The sequence below is a fragment of the Equus asinus genome, chromosome 6 (assembly GCF_041296235.1).
Source record: "Equus asinus isolate D_3611 breed Donkey chromosome 6, EquAss-T2T_v2, whole genome shotgun sequence".
NCBI lineage: Eukaryota > Metazoa > Chordata > Mammalia > Perissodactyla > Equidae > Equus > Equus asinus.
In genome coordinates, this window is record NC_091795.1 from 65884583 (window position 1) to 65900741 (window position 16159).

Below are 16159 nucleotides of genomic sequence, written 5' to 3' on the forward strand. Positions count from 1 at the left end.
TCTGGCAGGTACAAGGTGATAACTCTTGGTTTTGATTTGCATTTCCCAGGGTTGGTCATTTGTGTATCATCTTTGGAAAAATGTCTGCTCAGTTTCTCTGCCCATTTTTTTAATCAGATTGGCTTTTTTGCTATTGAGTTGTATGAATTGCTCATATATTTTGGATATTTACCACTTATCAGCTATATGACTTGCAAATATTTTCTTCTGTTGCTTGCCTTTTCATTTTGTCGGTTATTTCTTTTGCTGTGCAGAAGCTTTTTAGTTTGATGTAGTCCTCCTTGTTTACTTTTGCTTTTGTTGCTTATGCTTTTGGTGTCTTACCCAAAAGATCATTGCCAAGACCAGTATCAAGGAGCTTTTTCCTTATGTTTTCTTCTAGGAGTTTTATGATTTCAGGTCTTATGTTAAAGTGTTTAATCTATTGCAAGTTAATTTTTGTGAGTGATGTAAGATAGGGGCCCAGTTTCATTCTTCTGTGTGTGATTATCCAGTTTTCCCACCACCATTTATTAAAGACACTGTCCCTTCCCCTTTGAGTATTCTTGGCTCCCTTGTCAAATAGTAGTTGACGATATATGTGTGGGTTTATTTCTGGCCTGTCAGTTTTGTTCCACTGGTCTGTGTGTCTTTTTTTATGCCAGTACCATACTGTTTTGGTTACTATAGCTTTGTAGTATAATTTAAAATCAGGAACTATGATACCTCCAGCTTTGTTCTTCTTTCTCAGGATTGCTTTGGCTGTTCGGGATCTTTTCTGGTTCCATACAAATTTTAGGATGCCATTTGGAATTTTGATAGGGATTGCATTGAATCTATAGGTGGTTTTGGGTAGTGTGGACATTTTAACAATATTAATTCTTTCCATCTATGAACATGAAATAGTTTTCCATGTATATCTTCCCTTTCTGTTTCTGTGTACAGATCTTTCACATCCTTGGTTAAGTTTATTCTTAAGTGTTTTATTGTTTTGGATACTATTGTGAATGGGACTGTTTTCTTTATTTCTTTTTCAGATATTTTGTTGTTGTATAGAAATGAACCTGATTTCCGTATGTTGATTTTGTATCCTGCAACTTTACTGAATCTGTCGATGAGTTCTAATGGTTTTTTGGTGGAGTCTTTAGGATTTTCTGTATATAAAATTGTGTCATCTACAAACAAAGACAGTTTTATTTCCTTTCCGACTTTCTAAATAGTTCTTTTATCCTAGGATATAGGATTTGTGAGAAATACTTTGTGAGGGTAGATTGTTCCCAGAGACCCTTCAGTATCAGAATAAGCAAGTTGGAGTTCGTTCAGAAGACGATCGACTCTGAGCAGTGCTGAAACAATAACTTATGCTAGTAGAAGTGTTACGATAGATTACAAGGGGTTTGGGCCAGTGAGACTAATAGGATCTGAATTAGGATAGTGGTTGTGGGATTTTTAAGACACTTTACTCAGTCGTTTTAAATATCTAATAACTGAAGGATAATGACCTTAGTTAGCAGAAGGTAGGGTGAATTAACAGAGGCATGAGATCATCTGAGCTCTAATTCGAGCTAAACTAAGCTCTGGCTTAGATTTGATACAGCATCTCCCATCATGAACCTTTAGAGTTGGCATTGGCAGATTTCTTCACCTGAAACTTCCTCAATGAAGCCTTTTAACTAAGATAGTTGATCACAGTTGAGTGGCTTCCCAGTGTGACCAATTTTCTCTCCCTCCCTTCCTTCAACAAATAATTATTCATCACATCTTACAGTCTAGTCATAGAGATAGACCTTAAAAAGATGAATCTATAAAATGCAGTAATTGCTGTAAGAGAGAAGTGCTGTAAAAAGGACCTATTTTAGACTAGATCTTTGTGAGGAAGTGATGGTTGGGATGAGAAGTAAAGGATGAAGTGGAAGTCAGCCATATACAGATGGAGGCAAAAGCATTTCAGGTAGAGGGAATTGCCTGTGCAAAGGTCCTGAGGCAGGAAAGTGCTACCGTCGTTTATGCTTGTTCTGTCTCTTAGGACTCTATCAGATAACCCTAATAAGACCTCATCTAGAGTGTCTGGTACATTATTAAACACGTAATAAATGTTAGTTTTATTCTCTTCCTTCTGTGTGACATTCTTTCCTGTGTTGAAGTCAGCTCTTTGTCTCTTCTGCAGTCTCATCCTCTACAGGCTAACTATCCTTAGTTCCTTCCAGCATTCCTCTGGCACAACCTGAAATGAAATATGCCACTGGGGAAATGTTCACAAATTATTTTTACAAACTTATGTAGTAATATCAGGTAAATATGTTTTGTGAAGTGTGTTTTGTATCTTACCAGTGATAAGGATCAGTCTGATTTTTTTTCCCCTGTGAATAGACTTACGTGAAACTTACACAGGTTATTGTTTAAAATATGCCAAGTAGAAAGACTCACTATTAATCCCATTACTTATCTAGTCATCTTTGTGGTTTTTCTGTCCTTTTATTCAAAGCATATTTCTTTTATATATAATTGAAGTGAATCATATAGCTTATTTAATACCTTCTTACATCACTGTCTCTGCATTTCCCTGCGTGCAATTAAGAACTCTTCTAAGCATTATTTTTAATGGCCACATCATTCTGTTGTATAATAGAGCTAAAGTTTATTTGCCCATTTCTGCTTTGAGAAAAATTTTCACTGTTATAAGTAGTCATCGTAATTCTTTACCTGTAGTCGTATTTGGTTTTCAGATTATTTACTTAAAATCATGTCTTAGAAGTGAGTCAAGTGTCATTACTGTTTTTTAAGTCCCCTAATATGTAAAGACAGAAATTTTGTTATGTCTTTACAGGTACCACCTCTTTTATGGTTCACAGTAGCAGAGATTTGGACGAAAACGCAGGCCTCATGACTTCTAGTCCCACACTCCTTTTGCTAGAAATTATAATAAAATAAGATGGCATTTCTTTGTAAACAAAAAAATGGCTTCATTGTTTGAGTTAATTATCTTTTAAGCTACTTCAGTCACCTCCCAGGAAGGAAGTGTTGCAGGTCATTTAAATAAATTAACGCTGTTTGGATAATTTATTTTGTGTTTTAAGACTGGACATTAAGTCTGGGGAGAGATGATACATACAAGTATGAAGAGTTAAATAATGATCTGAAATGTTAACCATATTAAAGGTTTCCATAAAGAAATATATTATTTAATTTTATTCATAGCACTTTGAGCAGTTCAGTAATCACTTCCCGAGTGCCTGCCGTGTGCCAGGGACTGGTAAGTCCTCAGGGTGCTAAAACAAAGATGAGTAAGAGTCTAATTTGAACTTAGTCAGCATTTCTTATTCTAACCTCTTCCCTTGAGGTTCAGGCCCAGATTACAAGCTAAACAGTATAACTGATACTGGTACCCTTATACCCTCCTGTGATTTTCATGGACGTCTTCATAGGAGCCTCACAGAGCAAGGTGGAGAAGTCACCAGGGCAGAGATACTTGGGTCAAGTGTGTGGAGCTTGTTTCCTTAGTGTAGTGGTCATGGAATTTGAAATTGGGCCTGATTTCACATTTTCTGTTGGTTCCTCTACACCATTCCTACCTCCATGATCTCTCTCTCTCTCTTTTTTAAAAAATTTAGATAAGATTGACATATTGCATAAGTTTAAGGTGTACAATGTGTTGATTCGATACATTTTTATATTGCAGTATGACATCCGTGATCTCTTGACTCCTCAATATCTGAATCACTGAAACAACTTACCCTTTCTCCAAAATTGCTTTCTTGACTTTTTCCCCTCTCTTCTTATCTACTGTTATCCTTCAGTGGCACTGCAGCCAGAATAAATTTGCTGTCTTCTCGGGGGGCGAAACCCTTCTTTTTATGGCTTTGTGTTTAGGACTGCAAGTTTACATTACAGCAATCTGCCAATATTTGTTACTCTTCCCTTTCTTCCTCACTAGATCAAATTCAGGGTTTTATCCTATTGCCTTCCTTAATAAGCCAGAGTGGATCTTATATATACAAAAGGGATTTTAGAGCTAGTTTTTTTTTTTTTTTCCCTGACCTCCTTGGTTTCACGCGATAGCAGTTCTCATGCCGGTTCACATCCCCTCTCCTGTGAGTTAATATACTTAGTATCTCCTGTAACTCCTGGTTAAGTGGATCGTGTTTAGTTTATGATTGACTGTTAGGTTGGCTTGCTCAGTCATGTTTTCCTCCTTGACATGGTCTTTAAGTCTCTCTCTGAAGATTTTAGAGACGAGGATAGATATTGAAGGTTTAAGAAGTTCCATGAGGCCCTTTTCCCTCCCTTGCTCTCCTAGCTGTGGGGTAAATAGTTGGGTTCTTGTTTTTGTTAGTTCCGTCCCATCGTGTACCTGATTGTCCTCCCTCCACACTGACTAGAGGACAGGAAGCTACGCTGGTGGTTTGTGTGTTTCTTGTCCGTTTCCCATTTCCTGCAGTAATGGAAAGAAAAATCAAAACAGGTAAACGTTTCTATTTGAGTTAAATTTAAGATGGTTTTTCTTGAAATAGTTTGAAGTAGAAGAATCTTCATTTATTTTCCCTTTAAAGGTAATAATTACTTGATATCTATTTTTACTAGTATACATACAAACATTATGATAATAGCAAATTTACATCAGAGTAATATAATGAAATTAAAGTTATGGAAATTGTTTTTGATTTTGGATTACTTTTTTTTCTTATACAAGTGAACCTAATACTAAATTGGAACTGCACAGTAACCCAAGTGGAAGCAAACATACCAGGTTTTTTATTAAAATAATTATTTTATCCTCAACTGTCCATTAAATAGATTGTATGTAGCAAAAACAGAAAAAAACTAGAGTCGAGTTCATTGTTTTAATTAATCATTAACTGGTTTTTGATAGTTGTATTCAACATCCCAATTAGAATTCTATTCTTCTCCATGTTTTTATTACATTTTCTATTTTTGCTTTCAACTTGCAGTGTTTAAAATTCAATAAGATGTTAAGAGATAAGCCAGAAATGTAGACTGTTACAGAAGCCCAGGAGATTTAGTTAATCTGACCTAGATGTTCTTTTGATGATTGAGGTTTATATGTGAAAACAGTTCTCAATTTCAAAATGAAACATAGGAATATCTGCCATATAATATAGTCAGCTGTCCTGTCAGTGACAGGCAGATTAAGCAGCCACAAAAAAGAAGAGTTTGTCATAAAAGTTGTGCTATTTAGATCGTTGGCATTTGGATCAGCAATAATATGGAAAGTTGTAAGTGAATTGTAGCCCTTACATTTTGCTGTGTTCTAAAGAGGATTATCTAGTATTTTTTCAAGGGATTTTTGTATACATTTGATGTTGGTTTCATTTTCAATGTAATGCATGTGAAACAAAATAGATAATGTGAGAAAATCCTTGAGTAGAAGTTGTGTGCAAATGTAAATATTAATGATATTTGAGAATATATTCCAACAATTAATTTATTTGACATTTATTTCTTGTATCACAATATGTGGATACTTGCAGTTAGAATGAGAATACTTAACTTCTGCTGTACTGATTTTCCTGTCATTCTACCAAAGCTCTGAGATATTAGGTTCTGCTTCAGTTCTTAATTTAACATTGTGCAATATTATTTTAGGAAATAAAAAATAATGAGGGTTTATAAATAAGAGATCAGATTCAAGGGGTACCTGGTTTAGTCAACAAAACTGAGTGGAGAAAGGAGTAAAGATACCTCCTCTAGACTGGAGCAGCCAGGGCTAATGAGTATGTAGTTTTCTCATCATAATGCTGTGATTGAAATGTAGTATTTAATGGTGAAGCCCTCTTACAGATGATGAAAATACTGTAGTTAGAATGACAAATCCTTGGAATTATGTGGAAAATGGTTTGTCTTTTATTCCAGTACCCAAAATGGTAAAATAATTACTTTGAAGCCAGAGTTCTTGACTAAACCTTAGTAATTTCTTTTTTTTTTTTTAAGATTTTTTTTTTCTCCTTTTTCTCCCCAAAGCCCCCCGGTACACAGTTGTACATTATTCATTGTGGGTCCTTCTAGTTGTGGCATGTGGGACGCTGCCCCAGCGTGGCCTGATGAGCAGTGCCGTGTCCGCGCCCAGGATTCGAACCAACGAAACACTGGGCTGCCTGCAGCAGAGCGCGCGAACTTAACCACTTGGCCACGGGGCCAGCCCCTAAACCTTAGTAATTTCTAATTAAGCATATAACATCCGTCTCAATTATTGAAATAAACTAAGACTATGAACTAATTTTGCATACTCAGCTTGTTTTAAGTACTTAGCTCTTTAAACATTTGGTTTTAGATATTAGGCAAGCATTTGTGGTAGTTAGAATACTTTCATCACTAAATTTTACAAAGCATGTTTCTTTTAAAAAATAAAAGCCATAGGTTTATTGTTGTGACAGTTGTTAATAAGTCTATGTAACATATAAATAATTTTTGCTCACTGAATCTGTTAGGATCTCTGAAGTGGGTGTGTGCATTTAATTTGACAAATTTTGGGGTTTATTTCATCATTTCAAGGTTTCTTTTTGAACTAAAGAAATCTTAGCTATTTTAATAATAAAAATTTATGGAATGAAAATTGACCTTCAAGAGAGCATTTTGAAATAACCCAAGTCTTCTAGACATAGGTTAAGTGTAGGTCACGTTTCACGCTCTGATCTATCCCATAGGGCTTTGATAACTGTGGGATTAAGTTATAGGTTTCTTTTAGTGTATATGTTTGGGAAGGAGGCAGCAAATTCATCAGAAGAAAACTGTCTTGGAGGGAAAGTCAGCACTTAGCTAAAGCCCTAACCTGTGTGCTGTGTGGTTATTTTGTTTTACAGACTCCAGGCATTAGAGCTCGGCCTACAAGACTTCAGTGGTTTTGTGATAGGTGTATTTCAAGTAATCAGGTTTGTGTTTAATTTCTGGTCTCAAGCATCTCAAACTGTGAGTAGAAAGCTAATGTCCTACATGTCACGTGAGCATTTGGGGATTTCAGGAGATAGCATTATTAAGCAGTGTTATCTCGTTTGTTTTCCAAATATAAGCAATAGCTTAATTTTTGTTCCTGAGGTGCAGTAGAATCTATAAAAATTTTAACTTGAGCCCTGAAGAATTTTAGCTTGCTCTTTCCTCATTGTTGGTTTAAGCAGGCTAACCTTGTGTCCTTGGCAGTTTAAATCTGCTTCAGTCCTTATCGACCCGAGGAGTTGCTTGGTGGGAGCCCAGTGGACTTTCTACTTTACCACCACCCCCACCCCCCTGTGCAGATAGCTTTTCACATCCTGCCAAGTAAAAGCCACAGGGGAATGGAAGTATAAGGTTTTGGTGGAGTGGTATTCTTATTAATAAGCATAGGATATATTCACCCAGTCTTCCACCCCAAATATCTTTCAGTTCTCCAAAATATACCTTCGTTGAGGTTCCCTCAATTAGATAATTGTTTATTTTGGGTTCTTGCCTCCAAAGAGTCCTTTAGCCCTTTAACTTAAAGTGAAATTTTTTTTAATTGTGGTAAAACACATATAAAGTTTATCATTTTAACTATTTTTAAGTGTACAGTTCAGTGGCATTAAGTACATTCACATTGTTATGCTCAGCCCTTTAACTTTTGAAGTGAAATTAATTTGCCCTTTGAAAGAACCTAATTTGAAGGGTGATCAACTAAGATTTGTCGGCTATAAAATGTATATCTAGATCCATCTGTTAATCTTATTTTTAAGGTTGAAACTCTAGAAAAATTAGTGGAGCTGACGCAGAAGCTATTTGAATGTGATAGAGACCAGCTATACTACAATCTGCTGAAAATATATAGTAAGTGAGCTGACTGTTCCTTCTCTTTTCATTTTGAGACGTTTATTCTGTTGAAGGTGGTGGCAGGAGAGGAGGATCAGGCTTTGAGGAAGCTCCAGGGATTGTCAGATGAACTTTATCACAGGATTATTATACCGTATCACTAGATACGTACAATCTTCATAATTTCTGACATTCTTACTGCAATAGTGAGAAGGTGAGAATCTTCATCAGAGCCACAGAATTTGATAGGATTTTTTGAGGAGAAGCTATTCTTTTTCTTTTTAAATCCTCTGGTAGATTTTTTTATCACACTTCTCTTAAATAGGTAACCATTGACATGTTCATGTGTATAAATCTTTTTCCAGAAAAATGGTTATTGATAGACAAATTCATTGCTGAACAATTTCTGTTTAAAATATGATCATATTATAATATAGTTGTTTTTTTTTAAAGATTGGCACCTGAGCTAACAACTGTTGCCAATCTTCTTTTTTTTTATATATTTTTATTTTTTCCTTCTTCTTCTCCCCAAAGCCCCCCAGTACCTAGTTGTATATTCTAGTTGTGAGTGCCTCCAGTTGTGCTTTGTGGGATGCCTCCTCACCATGGCCTGAGGAGCAGTGCCATGCCCATGCCCAGGATCCAAACTGGCGAAACCCTGGCCCGCTGAAGCAGAGTGCATGAACTTAACCACTCCGCCACAGGGCCGGCCCCTATAATATAGTTTTGACTCAGTTCTATATGACATACATTTTTCTACATTTTATCACCTACAGATGACGACATTGAATGCATATACTAGAATTTACTCAACCAATCTATTGCTAGACATGTGAATAGACTTCAGTTTTCCATGTTATAAAATAATACCTCGTTGGTCATCTCTGTACGTTAATCTTTGTTCATGTTCTTAATTGTTTCCTTAGGCTGAATTTGTATTCAGGGTTAAAAGTGATTGACATTTCTGAAATTTTTGATCTGTATTATCAAACAATGCTCTAGTATGTTTATCCCAATTTGTACATCTGGGAACTTTGCGGTCTCTTTTAGGGTATTTGGGTAGAGAGGAACAGCACTTTTTTTTTTTTTTTTTTTTTTACTTCATAGATATTTGATCTAGATTTATTGTTCTCTTTTTCTCATGGGAATTTTTTCTTCACCTAACATAGGCAGCAATGAATAAGTTAATTCATTTGTCTTTTTTCCCCACACCTGCTGAGGAAGATTCGCCCTGAGCTAACGTCTGCTGCCTGTCTTCCTGTTTTTGTATGTGAGCCGCTGCAACAGCGGCCACTAACAGACGAGTGGTGTAGGTCTGCGCCCAGGAACTGAACTTGGGCCTCCGAAGTGGAGTACACTGAACTTAACCACTGGGCCACCAGGGCTGGCTCTCATTTGTCTTTTTGAATTTGTGTTTATTATCATTGGTTGCTTTTTCTTACATCTTGATGGAATAAGTAAGATAAGACTTGGACAGGAACCAGACAAGGATGCCCACTGTCACCACTCTTATTTAACGTAGTGTTGGAAGTCCTAGGCAGAGCAATCAGGCAAGCAAAAGAAATAAAAGAGATCCAAATAGGAAAAGAAGAAGTGAAACTATCACTATTTGCAGACGACATGATTTTCTATATAGAAAACCCTAAAGAATCCACTAAAAAACTTTTAGAAATAATAAATGAATACACTCAAGTCGCAGGATACAAAATCAACATACAAAAATCAGTTGTTTCTCTACACTAACAATGAAGTAGCAAAAAGAGAAATTAAGAATACAATCCCATTTACAGTTGCAACAAAAAGAATGAAATACCTAGGAATAAACTTAACCAAAGAGCTGAAAGGTCTGTACACTGAAAACTATAAAACATTGTTGAAAGAAGTTGAAGAAGACACAAAGAAATGGAAAGATATTGCGTGCTCTTGGATTGAAAGAATTAACATAGTTAAAATGTCCATACTTCCTAAAGCAATCTATAGATTCAATGCAATCCCTATCAAAGCTCCAACAGCATTTTTCACAGAAATAGAACAAAGAATCCCAAAATTTATATGAAACAACAAAAGACTCCGAATAGCCAAAGGAATCCTGAGGAAAAAGAACAAAGCTGGAAGTATCATACTCCCTGATTTCAAAATATACTACAAAGCTATGGTAACCAAAACAGCCTGGTACTGGCACAAAAACAGACACACAGATCATTGGAACAGAATCGAGAGCCCAGAAATAAACCCACGTATTTATGGACAGCTTGATTTTTGACAAGCGAGTCAAGAGCACACAGTGGAGAAAGGAGAGTTACTTTGATAAATGTTGTTGGGAAAACTGGACAGCCACATGCAAAAGAATGAAAGTAGACCATTTCCTTACACCATGCACAAAAATCAACTCAAAATGGATTAAAGACTTGAATGTAAGACCTGAAACCATGAAACTTCTAGAAGAAAACATAGGCAGTATGCTCTTTGACATTGGTCTTAGCAGCATATTTTCAAGTACCATGTCTGACCGGGCGAGGAAAACAAAAGAAAAAATAAACGGGACTACATCAAACTGAAAAGCTGCACAGCAAAGGAAACCATCAACGAAACGAAAAGGCAACCTAACAATTAGGAGAAGTTATTTGCAAACCATGTATCAGATAAGGGGTTAATATCCAAAACATACAAAGAACTCATACGTCTCAATAGCAGAAAAACCAACAACCCAATTAAAAAGTAAGCAAAAGATCTGAACAGAGATTTCTCCAGAGAAGATATACAGATGGCCAACAGGCACATGAAAAGATGTTCAGCATTATTAGCTGTGAGGGAAATGCAAATCAAAACTACAATGAGGTATCACCTCACTCAGGTCAGAATGGCTGTAATTAACAAGACAGGAGACAACAAATGTGGGAGAGGGTGTGGAGAGAAGGGAACCCTTGTACGCCGCTGGTGGGAGTGCAAACTGACGCAGCCACTATGGAAAGCAGTTTGGAGTATCCTCAGAAAATTAAGGATAGATCTACCATATGATCCAGCTATTCCACTGCTGGGTATTTATCCAAAGAACTTGAAAACACAAAGGCATAGGCACCCCTATGTTCATTGCAGCTTTATACACAATAGCCGAGACTTGGAAGCAACCTAGGTGCTCATCAAAGGACGAATGGATAAAGAAGATGTGATATATATACACAATGTAGTACTACTCAGCCGTAAGAAATGATGAAATCTGGCCATTTTTAACCTGGATGGACCTTGAGGGTATTATGCTAAGTGAAATAAGTCAGAGGGAGAAAGTCAAACACCATATGATCTCACTCATAAGTGGAAAATCAAAGCAACAACAAATAGCGGCCGGCTTGGCAGCGGTTAAGTGTGCACGTTCTGCTTTGGCAGCCCAGGGTTCACCGGTTCGGATCCCGTGTGTGGACATGGCACCACTTGGCACGCCATGCTGTGGTAGGCATCCCACATATAAAAAGTAGAGGAAAATGGGCACGGATGTTAGCTCAGGGCCAGCCTTCCTCAGCAAAAAGAAGAGGATTGGTAGCAGTTAGCTCAGGGCTAATCTTCCTCAAAAAAAGAATAAAAAACAAAACCAAACAAAAACAACAACAAATAAACGCATAGCAACAGAGATTAGATTGGTGGTTACCAGAGGGGAAGGGGAGAGGGAGGAGGACGAAAGGTGATTAGGCCCACATGTGTGGTGATGGATTATAATTAGTCTTTGGGTGGTGAACATGATGTAATCTACACAGAATTCAAAGTGTATTACAATGCACACCTGAAAGTTATATAATGTTATAATCCAACGTTACTGCAATAAAAAAGAATTTAAAAAAAGACGGTATAAAATTTACATTTCAATTGTTGGTTGCATTGAACTACACACTTTTCAATGTAATTCTTAAAACTGGCTTAAATGATCAAATTCTGGCACGTGATACTGAAGTTGTTATTAAATGTTTGAAATTTAAAAACTTACGTTTTAGGCATTTAGTCCTTAATTTGTGGATTATAGCCTGTATTCGAGTGCTAATTCTCCCCCTTCCCTCACTTTTTCTTCCTTTTGAAAAACTATTTCATGCTTAAATTCTAATTTTATGCAAACTTCAAGAAAAACACTGAATTTTTGTTTTCACGTGAGTCTCAGCATTTAAATATTCCCATAGAAGACTATATAAACTTTCATTCAGAAAAAAATATCTCTGAAGCCCTTACTGTGCTAGCCACTGAGGTGGGCATGGCAGTGTAGAGGAGTGCTCTGCGGATGGAGTTAGACCCCTAACCCGGACTGAGGATACAGGGGAGAGAACAGCTGGAAGAAGGCACGAGGTACGGGGCAGTCCAGGGGAGAGAGAGGGGTGGCAGCCTCACAAAGTTTTTTCCTATGCAAATACCCTTTTGCTATTGTTTTTTTAAAAGGGAAAAAAAGTTTTAATTTTATCTTAAAATTTGCTTTAGGGATAAGCAGTCTCAGGTTTATTACCATTTTCTTCTTAATCCCCTCTATCTGTTTTGTTGGGCGCCTCTCTCCAATTTCTTGCTCTGTGTTTGAGCCCAGTAGAGTGAGGAGCTCTGTAGCGGGAGGGTGGCCTCTTGTGAGGCTGGAATCCAGAGGAATCATTGGAGGAAAGGATACTTTTTAACCCAGTTTGTATACTTCCTACCTTCTGTAGTGCTAAAAATAGTGTGGTTGTGATAACCCTAATCCTTCTTTTTCAAAAGAAAAGGCAAGCTATCATTTTCTGTGGCCCCCCCGCCTCTTCATTTTGCCCTCTGACTTGGACCACTACTTAAATGTGTTAAATAATTTGTAACAGTGTGGACTCAGTTTATTTGAAAAAGGAACACATGGAACGGAATGATATATCAAATTTGGTCCTATTATATATGAAAAACCCCTATTTTGGATTGTGGATTTCTGAGAAGATAATTTGTTTCCCTACTGGAATTTTTAATGTGCTCATTCTTTTTCATGATGTAATTTTAGCCCTTGAAATGGGTTGACTTAATTATTTGGGGGTATTTGTTGAAGAGCAGTTTTACTTTGTTTATTTTAAAACAGTACCTCTGAGACACACACTTAATTTGTTGCGGATTACAATGTACTACAGAAACATGCACAAAACAAAGATAGATTGCTCAACGGTTTGTGACCGCCAGCATTCATGTAACTATAATCTAGATTAAGAAATAGAAAGTGTAACTCTTTTCATCGTTTAAATACTAGCTGTATTAAAACTGCTTTCGTTTTCTACTTATTCTCTATAGTATGATGTTCATAGGTAATCTGTTAGAAGAATCTGGTGTAATTCAAACTTCACTTCTATCCTTTCTAATACGTTTTGACCTTCCATGGTGATAGTCTGCAAAAATTAGCTCCTGAGACCTACAACAAACATGTGAAGGAAACAGCTCCCTTGCCTGCAAAAGGAATGTACTATTCTTTCTAAATGATGATATTTTTACCTTCTTGCCAAACATTTTTTTATATTGTAAACACTTCAGTTTCTTCTTTATATATACAAAGTAAAGACAGTTTATTCTTGGTATATATAAAGTACTCCATCCAAAAGTAAAGCTGCCTCACATTCATAATTTTGCAATAAAAATTCTTCAAATCTATTTTTAAAAACTTAACATTTACAACTTTACTATTTATTCTACCTCAGAAGTTATTTATGTGCTGTTTTTTTCAAGTGCTTATGGCAGTTGCCATTTCTTTTCACAGGGTGGTCTTTTTCCCCCTCCATTATTACACAAATAAAACATGAATATATTCTAAATTACTAAAGATTCAAGGAATACAATAGTGTACAGAGCAAAATATGAAATTGTCATTTTGTCCACCCCTCAGAGGTGACTTGTCACTTGGCCATGCTTCTAGTTCTCTCTCTCTCCATTTGTATCCATGTGTTTTTTTACATAGACACCTGTTATTTTGATTATTTTGTATTCTCTGTGTTTCATACCCTACATTGTATTCTCTGGCTTTCTGTTTTAGTTAATATGAAATAACTTCACAGGAAAAGATAAGTGCTTGCTTTTTCTCCTTTTAATTACGTGTTTTAAAGTGCTGGTGTCCTTGGAGCCTCCAAAGCTGATGATTGATTTTTTTGTTTTTAAACTTTATATTTGTCTTTTAATTTGTTGCAATCATTATTCTCTTTGTTGCTCAGATTGTCCCATCTTTGGCAATGAGAACTCCTTCACATTGGCTCCTGTATCATTTGACACACCTGTTGGTCTTTGATAGTTCCTGTTTCCAGGCAAAACAGGACAATCCAGGCTTATGTGGCAGAATTCCTGTCCCAGACCTAGAGTGCGTTAGAGACCATAGTCAGGTGATTGACAAATGGGGAATTTGGAAATTGCCCCATCTTATCAGTAATAGGTAAAAACTTATCAGCTCTGTAATTAAAACCCTGAACTAGTTCATCTTAGTTTAATACCATAGAGACTGTGTGTGAAGTGCCAACTGTTGGTCCATATTGGTCACATAGCCATAAAATGTAGCCCCACATCTGTGTCTGTTCTTGTAAAATTCACTAATAGTGTCAAAGTTTTTTGGCTTTATAGGTTAAGGTTAAGAGTTCTCAGAGGTCATTTAGTAGTCAGTCTTGTTCTTTAAAGAGTCTCAGGAGGGGCCTGCCCCGTGGCCAAGTGGTTAAGTTTGTGCTCTCTGCTTTGGAGGCCCAGGATTTCACCAGTTCGAATCCTGGGTGTGGACCTAGCACCGCTCATCAGGCCATGCTGAGGAGGCATCCCACACAGCGGAACTAGAAGGACCTACAACTAGAAGATACAGCTATGTACTAGGGGACTTTGGGGAGAAGAAGGGGAAAAAAAAAAGTGTCCCAGGAAAGGGATGGGATTATTGAGGCAGCGTGTCCATTCTCTGGGCACAGCCCAGGTTTGTGGCTATTTGATTCTTCAAATAATAATATGATTGTTGTTATGTTCGTAGAAGGAATGTTAAGTCCCAGAGGGATATTATGAAAGAAAGCCATGGCCTTTCTGTGCCTCTCTGAGATTTTACACACAGCTGCAGATTTTGGCACACTGACTAGTTTGATTGCCTCAAATTTTTGTTATGTATTTTGTGCTCCAGGTACATTTCCAAGAAATTTTTTCCCTTAAAAAAAAATATACACACATACACAAATACATATAAATAACTGAGTTGTTTCATGCTGTATACACTAATTCTCACCTGTATTTTGAAACAGTTTCTTGTTATAAGTTGCTAGTCCATTTGAATCTTTGTAATATCCTGTCCCCCACCCAAAGTAGCTTTTCATATACTTTGTGCCTTTTTTAGAAGAAGAAAATTGTTTTTCCAGAGTTTTTTCACTCTGAAGGCACGGAGTTGTTCATCCTCTACCCACCTTCTCCTCAGTGCTTAGAATGGTTGTGCGAGCTTTAAAGTTAATCTCTGGAAAGAGCACCTTACCAGTGCTGTTCCCGTCGCTGAGAACTTTGCCCAGCTGTGTCTTCCACAGTGTGCAGTACCCTTTGGCAGGAAACAGAAGTGTCCCACCTTTCCCCTTCTATAGAATTAAAGATTCCGGGGCTTGGTTTTTGTTTTTGATTTGTTTAATCAAATTAATTTTATCCATTCACATGCTTGAAAAATTATTCTTGAGTTTTACATTACATGAGAACATTTTAATGAAAAGCATAATTAGCTCATGAAACTCTTGTTTTGAAATTTGATTGTAAATGTAAGGGTTAGGCTGATTTTATTATCAAAGTATTTATAAAATCACTCTGAACTTTAGGTTAATTTCTACTGTTTGGGCCACCTTTTGGTATATTCTGTGTTAGAGTTTAGGCTACCATCTATGTATGACCTAGGAAATTTTCCTACTTAATGACCTTTTCTTTATTGCAGCTTTCCGATGGAGTGTGAATGTGTTTTGGTTTTGTTCTTTGAGTTTTTTACTTCCAGGAGTCATTAGTTAGCAAAAAACTTAGCTTTTCAATTTTAAGGTGGAGAAATCTAGGAAAATCCCATTTGTTTTAGTATTTTGGTATTTTTGAGAAATAGGTGTACTCTTGTTTTCTGGAACATTTTTGCTCTGAAACAAACCCCCTTCTTAGAACTGACCATACACAATCAAGATATTCCTTATTCATATTTGCAAAGTTTAAAAAAGAACACATTTAAAGCCATGTGTCTTTGTGCTTAATAGCTGTATTAAACTTAATTAGTATCATGACATTTTTCATATTTTACTCTGTTTTTTCACAAGCAGAAGTTTATTAAATTAAGTGACTTAACTTTTCTCTTTTCAAAACCCATTAGAATGTTTAAAAATAAAATCTTAATTCTTAAGTTTTTGCTGTTTGTGAAGACTAGGTTACCACATGGAAGGAACTAGATTTTTCAATATGAAGGAATCTGCCTATT

At 36.5% G+C, this 16159-nt stretch overlaps 1 protein-coding gene across 1 annotated transcript in view; it reads left to right on the forward strand.

The window, feature by feature from the left end:
• The window catches only part of LRPPRC (leucine rich pentatricopeptide repeat containing), a 103988-nt gene that overhangs the window by 63313 nt on the left and 24516 nt on the right, over positions 1 to 16159 (forward strand). Inside the window, exons 26-27 of the mRNA XM_014833550.3 lie at positions 6798 to 6866; positions 7680 to 7770. Coding sequence (XP_014689036.3) covers positions 6798 to 6866; positions 7680 to 7770 — 160 coding nt within the window. The remainder of the gene's footprint in view (positions 1 to 6797; positions 6867 to 7679; positions 7771 to 16159) is intronic.